At 41.9% G+C, this 17,852-nt stretch overlaps 2 protein-coding genes across 9 annotated transcripts in view; one reads left to right on the top strand and one right to left on the bottom strand.

Moving 5' to 3' along the window:
* Positions 1 to 17,852, top strand: part of wdfy4 (WDFY family member 4) — a 44,114-nt gene that overhangs the window by 16,792 nt on the left and 9,470 nt on the right. For 4 of the 5 annotated variants that reach the window (XM_039783448.1, XM_039783452.1, XM_039783447.1 and 1 more), the window contains 27 exons: positions 77 to 150; positions 479 to 637; positions 765 to 859; positions 967 to 1,063; positions 1,185 to 1,387; positions 2,156 to 2,322; positions 2,955 to 3,074; positions 3,164 to 3,343; positions 3,427 to 3,585; positions 4,049 to 4,175; positions 4,276 to 4,427; positions 5,462 to 5,700; positions 5,792 to 5,913; positions 6,182 to 6,373; positions 6,473 to 6,582; positions 9,015 to 9,092; positions 9,248 to 9,439; positions 9,529 to 9,604; positions 9,694 to 9,908; positions 11,480 to 11,628; positions 11,737 to 11,851; positions 12,166 to 12,251; positions 12,342 to 12,404; positions 15,788 to 15,830; positions 16,032 to 16,151; positions 16,244 to 16,367; positions 16,452 to 16,561. In XM_039783448.1, coding sequence (XP_039639382.1) covers positions 77 to 150; positions 479 to 637; positions 765 to 859; positions 967 to 1,063; positions 1,185 to 1,387; positions 2,156 to 2,322; positions 2,955 to 3,074; positions 3,164 to 3,343; positions 3,427 to 3,585; positions 4,049 to 4,175; positions 4,276 to 4,427; positions 5,462 to 5,700; positions 5,792 to 5,913; positions 6,182 to 6,373; positions 6,473 to 6,582; positions 9,015 to 9,092; positions 9,248 to 9,439; positions 9,529 to 9,604; positions 9,694 to 9,908; positions 11,480 to 11,628; positions 11,737 to 11,851; positions 12,166 to 12,251; positions 12,342 to 12,404; positions 15,788 to 15,830; positions 16,032 to 16,151; positions 16,244 to 16,367; positions 16,452 to 16,561 — 3,567 coding nt within the window. The remainder of the gene's footprint in view (positions 1 to 76; positions 151 to 478; positions 638 to 764; positions 860 to 966; positions 1,064 to 1,184; positions 1,388 to 2,155; positions 2,323 to 2,954; positions 3,075 to 3,163; positions 3,344 to 3,426; positions 3,586 to 4,048; positions 4,176 to 4,275; positions 4,428 to 5,461; positions 5,701 to 5,791; positions 5,914 to 6,181; positions 6,374 to 6,472; positions 6,583 to 9,014; positions 9,093 to 9,247; positions 9,440 to 9,528; positions 9,605 to 9,693; positions 9,909 to 11,479; positions 11,629 to 11,736; positions 11,852 to 12,165; positions 12,252 to 12,341; positions 12,405 to 15,787; positions 15,831 to 16,031; positions 16,152 to 16,243; positions 16,368 to 16,451; positions 16,562 to 17,852) is intronic. The other variant, XM_039783450.1, reaches the window with a different exon arrangement.
* Positions 12,595 to 15,779, bottom strand: lrrc18a (leucine rich repeat containing 18a). 4 transcript variants are annotated; one of them, XM_039783455.1, is made up of 4 exons: positions 15,627 to 15,779; positions 14,833 to 14,910; positions 14,524 to 14,649; positions 12,595 to 13,444 (listed from the first exon to the last, which is right to left on the bottom strand). In XM_039783455.1, exon 4 carries the CDS (start codon positions 13,438 to 13,440, stop codon positions 12,598 to 12,600), a length of 843 nt encoding a protein of 280 aa, XP_039639389.1. In that variant the 5' UTR covers positions 13,441 to 13,444; positions 14,524 to 14,649; positions 14,833 to 14,910; positions 15,627 to 15,779; the 3' UTR covers positions 12,595 to 12,597. The 4 variants fall into 4 exon arrangements, with proteins under 4 accessions (XP_039639389.1, XP_039639392.1, XP_039639391.1 ...); XM_039783458.1 differs by lacking the exon at positions 14,833 to 14,910 and having other exon boundaries at positions 15,627 to 15,668; XM_039783457.1 differs by lacking the exon at positions 15,627 to 15,779 and having other exon boundaries at positions 14,754 to 14,841.

Consider the following 17,852-nt stretch of genomic DNA (forward strand, 5'->3'; position numbering starts at 1 on the left):
CAGTATTTATTTGGAAAGTTTGTAAATGTAAAATTGTTTATTTTGTGTTGCTGTCTCATTATACCATATTTTTTAGGTGTGGCAGGACACATCAGATAATTTGGACCTTTCAATCCTAAACCACTTTGCTGAAATGCTGAAGTCCTCAAGGTAAATTCCACAGCAATCGGCATGTGACCAGAGAACACAGTAGCTTTAATCTAATTCATTATCAAGTCACATGGCCAACTAGTTAGATTACACAATAAAGAGGGTCCTGTTCAGGATTGAAAACACTCTTTGTCAACATCTGCAGCAGCCTTGGGCATCAATATCATGTAAATGTACAACTGAAATAGTCAAGGGAATGTTCAACAGAGTCAGTCACCGAGGCTGGAGAGAAGTGCATGACTGAAAGTGTGCATGGATTGCAGTCAGTGGGAACAGATTGGGATTGATATTAATGCTTTCTCTGTTTATCTTTCTGTATTCTCGGCAGTGACAGCAGAAATGCAGTGGTCATGCACAGTATGGGCCTGCTACCAAATCTGCTATTTGAGCTTTCCAATCCTGCTGTGACCGTTCAGAAGGTTAAGATAATTTCTTGTGTCATCACATCCCTCCTAAAAGCTCACTTCACCCCTCTGGACATAAGCAGGTACAGTCTGGGAATGCATCAGCCACAAAAAAGTGTTCCTGTCATATAGTTTTTACATAAACATATCAGGCCAATAAGGTTTTCAGGAATAGCTCTGTATTTAAAACATGTCCTTTTATTCGGTCAGACTTGGGCTCTTCCTGGTCTACACACTCCCTCGTCTTAGTAACATGAATGAAGGCAATGAGCTATCTGACAGTGATCTTTCACAGGATACGCCAGGTACACCATATAACACCCAACCACATCTTATACAGTCGATTACATGTCTCATGGATGACACAAGTTGTTGCTAGTACTGACCCAGAGTTGTCCTGTCTGTGCTGTAGCTCAGAGTTCTGATCCAGCCAGCCTCATCTGGATCCGCAACCAGCTGTTACTCTCTCTTTGTGAAATCCTCAACTCCTACAGCATCCTAATGAAAGAGTGAGTGACATCTGTTACTACTTAGCTAAACCAAAACATATTTACCTAGTATTTCATGTGCCATAATATCATAGCAGAAACATTAACTGAATTAGTTTGTAATGTTCTTCTTCCCCACTAGTCAGTTGAAGGCCTTATTAGATGCCCTGGGCAGTGGTTGGTTCCTGGTCTTCCTTCAGCCCCACCTTCACCCTTCAACCTTGAAACTGGGTCTTGTCCTGCTCACGCACTTTCTGTCGAGTCCCAGCCAGCAGAGCAGCTTCAGAGAGGGTGTACTTCCAGCTGCACTCATAGAGTGCATGGAGGAACCCTTTGCAGTCTTGGGTACATAGAGTTGAATACCTTCTCACAGTGACGCAGGAAAATAATTCAATGTTGTCATTTTGGCCCCTTTACTGGAATCCTATTGTGATGACATATACAAAGTGATGTTAATTTATATTTACATACTGACAAAAAGAGGTAATTTTAAAGGTCCCATGACATGGTGCTCTTTGGATGCTTTTATATAGATCTTAGTGGTCCCGTAATACTGTCTCTTTCCCGAAATTCAGCCTTGGTACAGAATTACAGCTACTAGAGCCAGTCCCACAATGAGCTTTCCTTAGTATGTGCCATTTCTGTGTCTGTAGCGATTGAGGAGGAGAGAAGGGGAGGGGGGGCAAGGTGGATGGTGGGGGTGTGGCCTTGACCAACTGCCACTTTGCTCTTTGAAAGCCATGATGTCCCTCTCTCATGGGTGGGCCAAATTCTCTGGGTGGGCAAAGCAGAGAAAGGGGAGGTAACCTTGCTCCTTATGACCTCATGATTCCAGATCGGTCCATCTGAGCTTTCATTTTCTCAAAGACAGACCAGGATACCCAGGGCTCGGTTTACACTTATCACCATTTCTAGCCACTGGGGGACCATAGGCAGGCTGGGGGAACACATATTAATGTTAAAAAAAACTCATAAAGTGAAATGTTCATGCCATGGGACCTTTAAGAAATATTTGGGGGTTTTGTTTGACATTTCCATGCCGTTCAGTGTAATGAAAAACAATTAACATGATAACATGATGATTCTATCATTGATTTCTTGCCTTGTCCCCAGACAACCTTCGAGCCCATTCTTGGTCTTATGAGTGCCTCAGCACCACGTGTCCAGGCTTTGATGTTCTACAGGGGCTGCTGATCAGACACTCTCACCTACCTCAGGTGGTTGAAGCCCTGGCTGCTCTGCTGGTGGAAAAGAAGGCCAGTCACACTGCAGAGGGAACGGTGGGTCATTTTTCATCTGGTAAATCATCTTTATTCTTTTTATTTTTTATTTTTTATTTTTTTCTTATTCTTTTTTTAAGGACAACACACATTAATCAACATTACTGTAAATGTGCCAGTGTTAGCCAGCTGGCTAATTTCCAACTGTAGCCCTTTTGGCAAATGTTTTGAGACCAGAGCAACAGGAAACAGCAAGATATTACTGAAGGACAGGTTCACATTTACAGAAAGAAGACAACAAGATGCCATAAAGACAGTAAGCATAAGCATTCTCAAGACAGTGCAGAGCAACAGGAAGCAGCAAAACATTAGTACTGTAATACATCAACAATATCCACATTAAGTACATGCAAACAACACAAAGCAAAGCTTTGACACATGCAACACAGCACTAAGCAATGAGACAAATACATTACAACAATCATGATGGAGATCTTGATAAAATGTTAAAAGATGCAGTAAAAGTTAGTAAATGGTGAAATAGTTAAAGTACAAGTGAATATTTCATACATACCAAGGCCATGCAGAGCTGACTAAATCTGATAATGGGCAAGACATGGGACAAGTAAGCCAGTTATAACTATAGCTTAATCTTCATCCCTTTTGATAATGCTCTTATGTGTCATCTACAGATGCATTTAGATGATATCCTACAGTCATTGATTGACAGCCAAGCAGACCATCCTGCTCAGCAGCTCTGTGTTGAAGCTGCGACAATACTGCTGGAATTAGTCAAAGTCATCATCACTCAGGTAAGAATGTAATAACCTTACACCTTCAGTATTTTTCACCACAAATTGATAATGTGTAATACCAATTGTTTATATTTATGTTTTAACAGCCTGTTCCTCCAACAAAGCACATGTCAAGCACTGATGCATCATGGGAGCTGCAGCTCCCAGCAAGTGTGATGCAGTTCCTTTGTCTTCTCCATAACCTCCGGCCCAGAGACCCACTGTGGGCATCACCAGAGTTTCTCTATGCACTCGCTGGAGTTGTGTACCCTGTGGACGTTTCAGAGGTTTGTGTGTTACCCTGGATTAATGAAATCCTAACAGTTCTCATATCTCTTGTCTTATGCACTGGTTTGTTGACTTCTTTCAGGGTGGGGTTGAGCCTTTCTTAATGAGTGAAGGTGAAGACAAATTCAAGAGTCATCCAAACAGGAAGCCGGTGTGCGACTTCATCCGTATTCTGCTGATGGACAGTCTTCTTAATGTGTCTGTCAGCCCCAACACACATCCTCTCGTTCTGCTGCTGGAGGTGAATGCGTGCGCGCACACACACACACACACACACACACACACACACACACACACACACACACACACACACACACACGCACACACGCCCATGCAACACATATGCATTATTGCTACCACTGAAAAAAGACTCTTCAAATACTGCAAAACTCTAATCTCTCCAGAAGGTGCCACTCTTTGCTTAGCTACTAAATAAGCTAGAGCCAAGGCACTATAATATGATTCACCACTAGGAGAGAGCGAACACCACTAGGTCTGCAGAACTACAGATTTCTGTAGAGGTGTTTTCAGCTAGACAAGCTTAATTTACTGTACATGCACACACACCACCACCGACACCTACACTTTAGACAAGATGTCAATCAAGCATAATGGAAGAGCTGTCGCGTATTAAAGTGTCCATCTATTTTTTGTTTATCTGTTTCAATCAAATTTTTAACTAATAAAATGCTTAAATGTCACAGTTTACCCCTGATGGTTCATCGCTGGAGCAGAGGCAGAGTTTCCAGACTGAGTTGCTGGAGTTGATCATGGACATCATCCACATGCTCAGCCATGAGGAAGAAAACAACACTCATCTCAACTCACAAGGTAGAATTACAATGCATGCTTCCCTCATAGCTCCAACTGGCCTGACCAACAACAACAAAAGCTCTCATCTGAATGTGGTGCTTTTTATTTTATCTCTCAGACTGCAAGAGTCAGACTCCTGAAGGACAGATGGGCACGTTGATGGAGAATGCGGTGCTCTTCAGTAAGACTCTGCAGCAGAAACTTTACAGTGGAACATTCTTGGGAGACTCTGGGAGTTTGATCAACTTCCTTGCGGATCAGATTGTGGTGGTGAGACCAACACATACACTAGTTTACACGCTAGGGCTGCTGACCAGTACCGTTATCTGAAATTCGGTGGCTGATGCCCAACGGTACCTTTTTTTTGTTACTTTACTCGCTGTGAAACATTTATTTCAGTGAATAAAAATAAGTCCAAACCTCTCAATTTCAACATTTTATTTATTTGGAAATTGTACACACTTAGACAAAATAATCTCCCTCTCCCAAACCTGTCCCTACAACCTATTAAATAAAATAAGTATTAATTTCTTACACTGCACTGTAACTTTTATTCTTTTATTTGTACCTTGTTCTATTTTTTTTTATTTAGTTTTTATTTTCTATCATGACTGTTTTTAATTGTTTTTAATTGCCTTGCCTTGCCCTACAACCTCCACCCTGTTAGTCTGTCACCAGGGCATAGAAAATGCTGTTGTGCTTGTCTCAGAGGAAGTGTAACTGCACCGCAACCGCTTTCGGCTTGTCATTATATTATATTGCAGCAAACGCTGTCTGCGTGGAATTTTAAAAAGTGTAACCACACTTGTGACCGCTTAATCAGCATTACCGTGACTCACTGTGAGTTGAAGTTGCAGAGGCGACGTAGTCTTGCACCATCTGCATGCAGCTCTGCGTGCGTGTGTGTCTCTTTCTGTCAAACATGCAGAGAAGAGGACAGAGAAGCTCACGCTTACATGCTCTCAGGTACGGAATTTGGCACCGATTGATTTAACGCGAAAACATAACGTTTGGTCAGTACCCTAGAAAGTACAGAGTTCGGTACCCAACCCTAATACACGCACCTCCATATAGATACTTAATATGGAAAAAAAATGTTTTTACCATAAATCTGACATTTTGAAATTCATTAACATGCTAACTAATGTCAACCTGTGAATAAAAGTAATCTGATAATTGTCAATGTGAAGACCGTTCCTTTTAACCGATGGGAGCACTGGATTGTGAAAATCTGCCCATAGGCCACTTATATTAATTCCAGTTTAATAATATCTGATAACCAATACACTGCCGTATACTTCTAGGCTCTGGAGAAAGGCCAAACTCAGAAAGAGAAGACCGTTTCAGCCCTCTACTCATGCACCAATAAAGTCCTGCTGTATCTTTTGTCTCAACCACGACATTCCCAAGAAGAAAAGGACGGGGTCATCAGGGCTTTACAGACCTTAATGGAGCGCTGGGATGTTGTCATGGCAACTTACAATGCAAATGTGAACTTCATTACATGCCTTCTTCATTGTCTGTTACTGATACGATCGGGCAGGTAAAGCAAAAAAAATACATTGAGATACACGGAAACATGTTGAAACCAGGATTCACTGTTAATTTAAACAATCACGCTTTTCTTTTTTTAGCTACCCCGAAGGTTTTGGATGTGTGGCACAAAAAGTGCTGAACAGAAAAGCTTCGTACCAACTGGTTGCTTCCAGAACCAGACATTCTGCACGCCTCAGCAACGGAGCAGACGTTGCCACAGGTATGAAGGCCAGTATGTGGGGATTTATTTAAGCCTGACATTTTTGTAGATTCAATGGAGGTTTACTGGGCCACTAGAGAGTTCAAAACGTGTGTGTGTGTGTGTGTGTGTGTGTGTGTGTGTGTGTGTGTGTGTGTGTGTGTGTGTGTGTGTGTGTGTGTGTGTGTGTGTGTGTGTGTGTGTGTGTGTGTGTGTGTGTGTGTGTGTGTGTGTGTGTGTGTGTGTGTGTGTGTGTGTGTGTGTGTGTGTGTGTGTGTGTGTGTTCCAGTTGACCGAGAACTTGTGTCCTTATCGGAGGCCTGCTGGTCAAAGGTCCTGGCGGAGAGGCAGCACACACTTGAAGAAACCTCTAAGACAGAGATTTCAGCGAGCCACACAGCGGAGACGGGGCCTGTCAGCATGACTGACATCAGCCCTCTGTGGGAGGAGATGGCACACAAAGCCTGGCGGCTCCACATAGGTTAGCTCTCACTATGCTAATAACTGAAGAGGGAAATGATTCCTGAATGTTAGCTTTGTTCTTGATTGTTTTTTAAATTTATTTTGTTTGCCTTCTCAGAGTCTCAGAAGCAGAAGGTGGCCAGCAGCTCTCAGAAGACATTTGATACGATCAGCAGCGCTGTTCGCTCAGCTTTGGGCAGACAAGGCAAAGAGTCAGTAACAGTAGAGGTAAATACACACACACTCACTTTCCCCCAAAGTTCGGTTCTTTGGCACGGGATAAGCTAGAGAGATGTGTAAGGTTTGTGACTGTTGTCGTCTTGAGGAGTGTGGGGTTGTTACCTTTTCCCAGGTGCCCAAGCATCCCAGAGTGCAGTGCCCAAACACTTATCCCAAAGTCACTGCTGTGTTTGTGCTGTGGGCCGTCCAGCCCTGTGGGGGTGTTTGATTATTTCTTTAAATGGATTTGGATTATCACAGCTGATTGCCCCTGAGTGGGCATAGTAATTGATATGTGTTAGGCCTATCCATGGGAACACTCACTACAACACACTGTTTGCTGCTGAAGGTTAAAGACGCGTTTATTGTTGTTTTTCCCCCCGAAACACATGGCCCACATCATTAGTTCCCCCACACCGCTTAAGACGTTGAGCCATCTGGAGCAGGGAGCGGGGACATATTACTCAGGCACACAGGCATGAAATTACCGCGTCTGTGTGTCTGTCTCATCCCCACAAAGCGTGTGTATGTGTTCTTGTTTGTGTGATTCTCTTGCAGACAGAAATCGGGTTGGCAATTATAGTGGTACCAATCTGATGAAAACATTATTCATTTGATGTTATTCTTTATCATATCAGTCTTTGACAGGCTATCAGAGAGGGTGATGAATTGTTTTTCCATCTGAGAGGTGGGGAAGAAGAGGGAGGGATGTTTGCCTTCTTCCTCTCTGCCGTGTGTCGCACCACTTCACTCTGAGTAGGTTGCAGCATGCAGCGAGTAATAAAAAAAAAAAAATTATGTTCAAATCATCAGTAGTGGTCAGCCAGTCTGTTCATTTTCCATTCATCTTTATGAAGAAACAAGTGAGTAATTAATTAATTTCTGGATCATCAACTTATGACCTTTAGTTGGCAAGTCATGAGCTTATGGGGAGTTTCTTCTCAGTCACTGGATCCATAGTGATGTATTTCTCAGAGCACTGAGCATAGTTTCCGGGTCTCAGATATCTACTTTTATTAAACAAAAAAAAGAGTTTTAAAGCCTTCTGTAGGTAATGAATGAGAATACAGAGAATGATAGGCAGACTGTGTCCTCAGTCAAGCTTCAATGCAATTCTTCTAGAGATTTATTTCATCAGCGAATGCAGTTTCCATAATCATATCTGTGTCCTCATATTAGAAAGATAATTAACAGCACTAATGATCACGTTAAGTTCATTACACATTCACTGCCAGCCCAGAATGAAGTTGACATTATGTTGCCTTATCATCAAAGGTGGCGTATTGTTGGGAAGTCATTAAAATGGAAATGAGTGTGATGTTCTGATGTTAATTGCAGAGGGAAGAGATGAGTTATGTATTTAATGCAGCATTTAAAAAGCCAATGAGGTTCCTATCTGCTAAATAGGGTAATTAATGCTATATATTACTTATGTTTGTCCAAATGAAGGAATGAAATTAGGAGATGATGACGCCGACTTGCTGTTTATCTGCTGCAACACAGCTCTAGTTTGCAAACTTCATTATTACACTCTTTTTTTTTTGTCTGTAATATTTCTATAATCTCCCCTCAAATTACTCTTTTATTTTTTTCTCTGCACAACTTCCCATTTGGATAGGCAGTCAGTCATTTAGAGAAACAGTTTTCATTCTCCAGAGGGCTTTTCAAAGTTTGTTGTCAACTTTTACACATGGGTTTATTCTGAAATTATGTTGAATTTTTGCATCTCTTGTATTACAGAAGTAGTTGTTTTTTTGATTGTGCTTGAAATCAATTATTGCATTAATGGGGTTATTCGGCAAAACACAGAATTAGCATCTGTAAATAAGACTAGATATAAAGAGCTATTGCATGTTCATTCAGTCAATTAAATGGCTTTCCTGGGTCAGCTGTGAGGATGGACACATGTTGTTTCACTAGTCTCTCAGCGAGCACCGCTGTGATGATGGGCTTAATGAAGCAGTTAACAGTCAGAATATGATCCCAGTGTGTCTGCTGAACATGAGCATCCTGCAGTGTCAACACGGCTCTGTTTTGGGGTTTTTCAATTTTTTCTTTTCGCTTTTAATCGACACATACATACATACATACACTCACCCACAGTAAAGGTACACACACTAGCCTTGCCCTTGACTGTGGCGTGGCTCAGTGATATTAATGTTTATGTTAATTAGATCACACCAACAAATGATTACATTTCCAGACAGGGTTATTGTAAGACTGTAGCCACTAGCTTATTTTGCCCAGTGAATGCAATTTAGAACAGATGTAATTGTATGAATGCAATGTAATTGCATGAGGAAACAACAATACCATTATGAATATGCAATCTCTGTGAACATGATGTGTGCTGTGTGTTTACAATATGAGCTAGAGGAAGAGCGATTGTGCGGCTCGCTCTTTTCATTTGCACCCATCAGGTTACTCTCCTTTTCTTGTAGGAGTTTCTGTCCTACATGGAGTCACATCGACAGAGAGGCCACAGCATGTTTGAGAATATGAGGACAAGCCACTTACAGGTTTGTCAAAAATGACTATAGTATATAGTACTAAAGTAATAAATAACCAAGAATATACTGAAATGAATGTAATCAAAAAGCCAAAATTACATCTGTAATAATGGTTATCTCTGTCTCATCTATTCCTCCTATCCGGGCCTGTTTCTGCGCCCCAGTTAAGAGCCAGTGAGTGGGAGCGAGTGAGCTCCAAGTGGCTGCATGTGGAGGCTGAGTTGCTGAGGGAGAGAGCTGTGTTTGGCCCTGGCCCAGGGGTGCTGCTGAACCGAGACTGGGTGCAAAATGCTGCTGAAGGACCCAACCGGACCAGATCACGCATTCGCAGAAAGGCTCTGAGACGATCCAAACAGGTATAGCCTTTTAGTTTAAAGCAGAATATGTGGAGCAGGGTCCTATTCAGTGTTCAACCTCTTAACACTGCAATGTGTTGTCACAACAGGTGCTAGGAACGCTGTGTCTGGGTTTAAGGACTGGCATGTCAGAGGATAACAAAACTAGAACAGAAGGTGACACAGGTAAAAATGATTTTTTGATTATTTTGTTTTTACTATAATGCGGGTGATGGATGTAAGTTCAGTGGGAAAATGTGTTTCCTTTGTAACAGAACCTAAGATCCTATGTGAAGTTGGAGCAGAGGCTAAGGAGGATGAAGAGGTGGGGGGACAGGATTTTGACCGTCTGACCTTCTTCCCTGTTCTGAATGAGACAGCTGCTGTCACTGAGGGTCCCCCCGACCCCTTCACCCCCGAATCCTGCTCCCACACACAAGACTGCCAGGACATACGCATCATCCTGCAGGAGCTGCACCCTGGAGAGGAGGTACTGTAGCACAGGAGGGTGTGTTGGTATGCTGCGTTTAAAACAACATTCCTCCCCACCCTGCTAATATTCACAATCATAATTATCTGATGTAGACTAAGGGATTCCAATAGCCCAGCGCTGCTATCAGAATTTCATCTTTCCTCATTAGTGTAATGTTTTAATGTCAAGGCCCAGCTCAGCTCTTCGCATTCTTCCAGTGAGTTAGAAACCAAGGCACATGTTGACAGGGACTCTCATCACTCCGGCAACCAGCCGAGGCTTTTAATGTTTCTGACAGAAGTATTAATAAAAACAGTAGGAGGTGATGCAAGCTGTCTTGCATCCGCTTAGTAAGTGTGTGATGTGTGTAAGTGTGTCCTGTTGTCTTGCAGTGGTTCAGTGTGTGAGTCCTGCTGAGCTTCCTGTCAAATAAACACAGTCATTAGCTCTGAAAAATGCACACACGGACTAACTGGCATACACACACACACACACACACACACACACACACACACACACACACACACACACACACACACACACACAGTAACACACAAAGGGAGACCCACTCATAATTAGCTTGCCAGCGCCAATAGTGTGATTATGACAGTAATGTGTGTGGGGAGAAATCAATGGTCTGACATTAGGCTCTCAGTCAATAAAAGTCCTCCTTTTCTCTCCTTCTTCCCATCATGCGCTAAATCACCCACAGACTGATAACGCATATCTGTCCAGTGCACAGTAAGGAGATAAGGAAACTAGTTTATTGTTATGTATTTAATCTTTGAAAACAATAAATGTAACTAGTTTTTTTTCTGAAATCTAGTCATTGTTAGGGACAGCATTCACTGATGGAATACTGCCATACAGTACGATCTGACCATGATATAGCTCAATGTGAGATTCCTGGGCCATGTAGCTGAGACTTGCTCACCTTGACTCTCCTTAAACAATTTCCCGTGACAAGTGATATTATCCATCATAGCGTGTCTCTGTGTGCATTCAGACCAGAGGTTCTGATCACTTAGCAGGTTTCCTATTGTGTGCTTGGCAGTGATTAATTTTCCTAATAATGGCCAGGCAGTGCCTCCTCCTCCACAAAGTGTGTGACTCTGTGTCTGGAGGTAGGGAGTCTTATTTGATTAGTATAAATTGTGAGGGGCCTGCGGGTATGTTGGGGCCCCATATGGTTTTGGGGCGCTGTGTCCCAGAGGGCCGGCAGAGGGGCCAACACAGGGAGACAGCCAGGTGCACACACTCACTGTGAAATGAGGAGAGACAATAGAATTATCCACACATCATCACAATGCAGTTAGCATTAGCTACAACCAGTGCTGAAAGCAGCATGTGGGTCCACTTTGGCACTGGATGAAACACACAGTCACACGGCTCCCCATCAATCAGCTCTGATAATGAAGTGTTCAACTGTGTCTTTTTAATAATGATTAGAATATGTGATTAAAATGATCAATCAAGTAAAGCCTGAAGTGCCTGCGTTGCTGCCATGTCATGTCCCGGGAGAGAAGTGTGCTGATGTGTATTGTGCCTCTCACACAGGGCTTAATGTATTTCTCTGTCTCTCTCTGTAGGTAAAGGCTAAGATGTGTGTAGTGACGGTAAGTGGCCTCAGAGTCACAGAGGGGGTGCTGCTGTTTGGGAAGGAGAGCCTGCTCTTGTGTGAGGGATTCACTCTTAGTCCTGCTGGAGATGTTTGTTGCAGAAAACACCACCCCAGCAGGTACAGCTGTGTGCATTTACAGCAAAACATATAAAGAGCATACATTCGTTTTTTAGTTGTCTGAATCAGTCATCTGTCGTTCTCTGTGTCCCTTTCTTTCTCTGCCAGTGTGAGGGATTCCTATATTTCCACCATGCTGAGTAAAGAGCTGCCACCAGCCCGATGCAGACGCTGGCTCTATGAGGATATCAAGGATGCCCGCTTCATGCGTTTCCTTTTAGAGGTCAGACATCCTAATGCTCCAGCAGATGCCTTGAATTAACGTGCATCTTTTATTCAGATTATGTCTACACAGGATTTAGTTGGAATGCATTCACATTAGATGTAAAAGTTTTTCTCTGAGCACTCATAGAAATCAGATTGTTAACTTACTCTGTTGTTTTCCATTAGTTGTTTCTGCATGTGGATAAAAGAGTCAGTCAATATGCATGTTAGGTCTAGGTTTAAAAGGGATTGATGGATAAAAATATCTACTTGACACAAATTAAGTTAAGTCTGATTTGCAAAAGAGCCACTGTGCATCTCTGTCACTATCAGGGCAATGCTATCGAGGTCTTCATGAAAAACGGACTTTCAGCCTTCCTGGTATTCCTGAATAAAGACCATGTCTCTGCATATAAAAGGTACCACATTTATTTTGACTGGATGGAAAAAATATATATTTTCAGCATTATGATTGATTGTCATTCTTTCCTCTCTCTTTCTCCCTAAAGGTTGTGCATGGTAGTGTCAGCATTAAAAGGCAGAGGGATTGCTGAGGTCATTGCTAATGCCAGGTAAGACAGTTAGTCACAGTCATCCAACAACACATTTTGAGACCGTAACATGTAACCACTCTTTTTATTTCATCAATTGAAACGGAAAATAAATCAAAATATAGTTGTGACATAGTAAGATATGCTAAATATTCTTAAAGTTTTGAGAGTTGCCTAAAAGTGACATTTATTACATTTGTTCAATAGTTTAAGATTACTTTTGCGATGCTGTTTGGTTATTTGTGTGCTCCATCTTTCTTATTCTCCACACATCTTGATTGATTGTAGCCACTGAGTTTGGCACTATCAGTCCTTCGTAAGTCCTTATCCTTTTCTCTTCAAATGCGTCACCACCACCACCATCTCCTCCTCCTCCTCTTCCTCCTTTAGGAACCCCTGTCCTTTGCTCTTTACACCTCTTAAGGCATGTCCTACACAGGCTGCTCTCATGGACCAAGTACACATTTTCCTCTGGTTCAGATTTTTCCTTCTGCCTCCCCTCACCACCCCCCTGAACATACGATAGAGGATTCCGTTTCATGTTCACCTTCGTGAGGTTGCATAGGACTTTCACAAACTCTGGTGGATTGATGAAGAGGTTATCAAACAGACCTAACTCTTGGAGACTATCTAGAGCCATCATAGCGGGAGGCAGGGTGTCCAGCTGGTTCATCCCCAGATAGAGAGTCTTCAGACTGCTGAGCAAGCCCAATGTGGAGGGTAAACCTGCAGAGATTAGGCGGTTGTTTGAGAGGTTGAGGTGGGTCAGTCCCACCAGGTTGCCGATGGACTCGGGCACAGACTCCAGCTTGTTGCTGTGTAGATCCAGCCATCTCAGTGACGAGAAGTTCCCAATGTTATTTGGGAGTTTCTGTATCAGGTTTCGGCTGAGGTCCAACTCGTCCAGGTTGGTGAGTTTTAGGAGACACTTTGGGAAAATGGTTATACCCATGTTGCTAAGGGTGAGTCTGCGCCGTCCATCTGGGGTCATCCGTATTGCCTTTTTGGCTATCTTGAGGGTCAGCTTTGTCCCTTTGGCTCCCTTCCCTTTGGGCATGGTACTGCAACAACACAGAGAATTACTGAACAGGACAGTTTAAAATTTCAGCTCAGTCTCACTTTTGCCCCCAAGAGGCTGATTTCAAATAATTCATCTAATCTACACAACCACACAGTACTATAGCAAATAAATGAGTTGTGTGTATGTTTATGTGTAAATATGTGTGTGTAAGGCTGATGTGATTTATTCAGATACAAGGGCTTATGTATGGCCTAGGGCAGTCAGGAAAGCATGCTCTCTGAGGTATGAGAGCTTGAGCTGTGCTTGTGTCTCTGAGTGCGTGTGTGTGTGTCTGCAGTGTTATGTCTGCACTAGTGCGTGCTCACCCAGTGTTGCCCATGGGGGTATTTAAGAGCATGACTCTCTAATTAAGGCTAATGCAGGGGAACAATAGGAGAGAGGCGACACAGGGTAATACAGCAAAAACAAATGAGTGCTGATGCTTCCTCACCATTCAACTGATGGAGGTGTGTGTGTGTGTGTGTGTGTGTGTGTGTGTGTGTGTGTGTGTGTGTGTGTGTGTGTGTGTGTGTGTGTGTGTGTGTGTGTGTGTGTGTGTGTGTGTGTGTGTGTGTGTGTGTGTGTGTGTGTCTTAGTACATGGATGTACTACAGTACATGTGCGCATGCACAAAGAGTCAAATCAGGACTTTGATAAATGATAGTTGGGTAGTGTTGGGAGTGTGATCAGGGCTTTGCGCTTCTCCCCTCCGTGTCTAAAAGAGCAAGGTGTGTGTCTGTTTTTGTCTGTGTTACACCCCAAGGCCCTCTCTCGCCTCATTCATCATCCTCAGGATGAGAGAGGTTATCCACTGGTGCTTGTTCCCATTATAACCTCCTATAGAAAACTATTGCATGAAATGATTGCCTGCAATTAGATAACACATACTGGGCCAAATGCAATGATTGATTTAGTGTAGTTTTACAAAATAATTTGGTCAGGAGTTATTGGACGAGGGGAGGAGTTATTGGATACACTTCAAATAGCCCCTCACTCTCTAAACCCATTTATTGTTTTTTTTCAGTTGGTTTCCTTCTGTTAAACCTTAAATTTTCAACATAAACAAAGTTATCTACTCACCATATTATATCTTCTTTTTTTCTGAGTTTTCGTTAATCGAGTAATGAGATTGTCTTCAGTTTTAGAAACACACCAACAACAGCTTTAGCTCCTGTGAACCGGCCATTCAACCCGACGCCTCTCACCCTTGTACCAAAAAGTCATAATGTTATATCACAGCAACCAAACATAAAACACTTTAAAACTACATTTCCAATTTGGTCAGCATGTAGAAGTTATACTTATAATACCTGGTAATCCTCTCTGTGGTGGCGAAGTCAAGAGGAAAGATCAGTAATGCCCCTTTTGTATAACATTTCTCTAGCTTACCTAAAGTCAAGGCTCCTCTTGTTTAATACCGTTACTTAGCAACTGGGTGCTTGGCGCCAGGACTTTATTGCCATGTTACTGGCCACAGAGGAAAAAGAGATTTCAGGAGCAGTTGAATGCTAATTTAGATTAAACAAGTTAAGATAGGTGTTACATGAGTAAAATCCGTAATGAAATGTTCAGCAACATTGTCATTCAGTATAGATGTTCTGTTTAGCCAAACACGTTCTGGTAGATTAATTGGAAACAAGGTATTTTGATTGAGCAGTTTTTTGTACTCCGCAGTAAAGCAGAAACTTCCATTTGAGTGAATGCCTATTAAAGGATCACCTTACAACATTCTCTGAACAAACACGTTAGCGTTAGGCTAACTAAATGAAAAAAAAAACAACTAAAGAGAAACTATTTGTCTTAGCTGAACTTGTCTAAGCAGGAAGTCTTATTATTTGTTCTTGGAAATCAGTGAACTGTTCTGCCAGATGAATTTGAAAGAAAGAAAGTTGTTCCTTGTTTTAACCTGTAATTATTAACATCTGCGTGTCATTTAAAAACGTACTGCTCAAAGAAAAACATTACTTCCTCTTTTAAATCGCTCACTATGCAGATGGAGGCTAGTCAGACAAGTTACAGTGCTACTTAAGTATAATAAAGTATATTTCCTCACAACCTACAGATGGCAACATGCTACACCCTCCACATCTCTACTCACTATTTATGCTACAAAGTGTAGCTCACCTCAAGCACATAACTGCTCCTACAGCTGTGAACACACAATTTCAGTTTCACTCACTCACCTCCACTCTGCTGCTTCAGAACTCTGGCTGTGTTACATTTCAACATGGGTTGCTAGGCAACAGAGCAAGCAGAACGACTTTGTGTTGGTAGGCATTGCTCAGTGATTAGCCTCTGATGCTAATTCAAGGTATTTGTTGGTTTGTTTTTTATTGTGCTTTAGGAAGATACCGGTGGTTGAAAAGGCAGCCCTTGGTAATTGGCAGGTAATACAACAAACACAGCCCTTTTGTCAGAGTTGTTTATGCTTACAGATTAACTTCTTACTCCTTTGACATCAGTAGAGACTGCCAAAATGTTGAACAGATGTGACATTAATAGTAGCCCAGGTCCATATCTTTTGTTACTATTTACATGTGTTATGTAAGGTGGTTATCTACTTAATATTACTCTTGTCTGTCCTCCAGAGAGGGGAAATAAGTAACTTTGAGTACTTGATGCATCTGAACACCATTGCTGGGAGAACATACAATGACCTGATGCAGTATCCAGTCTTCCCGTGGGTCCTAGCTGACTACCAGTCAGAGGTTAGATCACATACAGTGGCACATTCATTCATATTGGAGGGGGGTGGGGTAATGAAAGTGTTACAGGTTTGATTTATCTCTATCCTTGATAGACGCTCGATCTGTCAAATCCCGCAACTTTCCGTGACCTCTCTAAGCCAATGGGAGCTCAGACAGAGAAAAGGCGACAGATGTTCATCCAAAGATATGAAGAAGTTGGGAACATTGAAGGGGAAGGTATGACTTCAGCCCCTTACTTTTCATTCTTTTTTTCTTTTGCTCTTCACTGTACTTTTCATTCAACACACTTTTACTCCATAGAAAATTTGTCGACACAATGCCACTACTGTACCCACTACTCCTCAGCCATCATAGTGGCCTCCTTCCTTGTCCGGATGGAGCCGTTTTCACACACCTTCCAGGCACTGCAGGTGAGCACTTGGACACTCATTGTTGGTGCATTTGTATGCCCTTAAAATAAATAAGCTGGTATTGGATAAAGTTTGGTGGATCAGTGCCCAAAGGTTGGTACTGACCCATTTTCACACAAAAAATGTACTTCTTTAGTTCAGAATACCATAGAATAGAAAATGGAAGAATCTTTTCTTTGTGAGCACACAATTAGTTTGTGCCATGACATTAAATACATCCATCACATGCAAAAGTATAATACTAAACAACTACACCTTCTAATGTGAATTTATCACAGCAAACATTTTATCAGAAAGGTCAATCATGGGGCAACCTATAGCTCACCTGGTACAGCGAGTCCTTGGCAGCGGCCTGGCTTTGAATCTGACCATGCCCTCTCTTTAGCACCATCCTGTCCTGTCTATCTGTACTAGCTAATAAAAAAAAATTGCATACAAAGCCCGAAAAAATAACCTTTAAAGAAAAAAGAGCGGTCAATCATAAAAACTTAGAATAGTTCAAAGTTAACTGCATGATGACAGACAGGAATGAAGCGTTTCTGAATCCATTGCCTTTAGCAATTGAAGTGGTCTGTTGATGAATCAGATACAATCTAAACCTGCTGTCTAACAGCTACAGCACAAGACTTTCAGTTCCACTAACCATGTCCTTTTGGCATGAATGCAAGGCTCATCTAGCACCTTGGAGTCTCACACACATGAATACATGCATTCAAATCTACACATGCAAACATGTTATAGTAATTGTTAAATGTATAATATATTGTGTATAATGGTATGATGTAGGACAAATTCTGAATTGAATCACTGCTGACGACTGCAGGTGTGGTCTTGATTTTTCTGGAGAAATGAAAGAAAGTTCAGTTTATTGGTCTGTTCCCACTAACCCACTGGCACTGCCGGCAAACCCAGTGCTCCAGATTCCCATTGACCTGCATCACTTTGTACATTTTTACTTTCAAGCATAAACTTGCTAATAATCTGACTCTAATATGACCTATTTTCCGAACTCCAGATTCTGTTTCATGTTGTTTTTGGCATTAAAGCAGATTATAGGGAGATTTCAATATATATGCAAATAATTACAGAAAGCATCTTAAAGAAGCCAATGCAAATGCCCACAGATGTTACCAATTTACAATACAGCATCCAATTGATTATAATGAAAAGGCATGCATATTTGATAGTCAGAATAAAGCAATAAAGATGTTAGTCTGGTGAATTATGGAGCCTTTTTGTCTTCTGAAGCGCATAACGGGTGTGTAGTAATATCCATAACTGGATTTACATA

The sequence above is a fragment of the Perca fluviatilis genome, chromosome 19 (assembly GCF_010015445.1).
Source record: "Perca fluviatilis chromosome 19, GENO_Pfluv_1.0, whole genome shotgun sequence".
In the NCBI taxonomy this organism is placed as follows: Eukaryota; Metazoa; Chordata; class Actinopteri; order Perciformes; family Percidae; genus Perca; species Perca fluviatilis.

Excerpts from the sequence above, each read along its gene's own strand:
- lrrc18a (XM_039783455.1), bottom strand. The coding sequence starts at position 13,440 with ATGCCCAAAGGGAAGGGAGCCAAAGGGACAAAGCTGACCCTCAAGATA.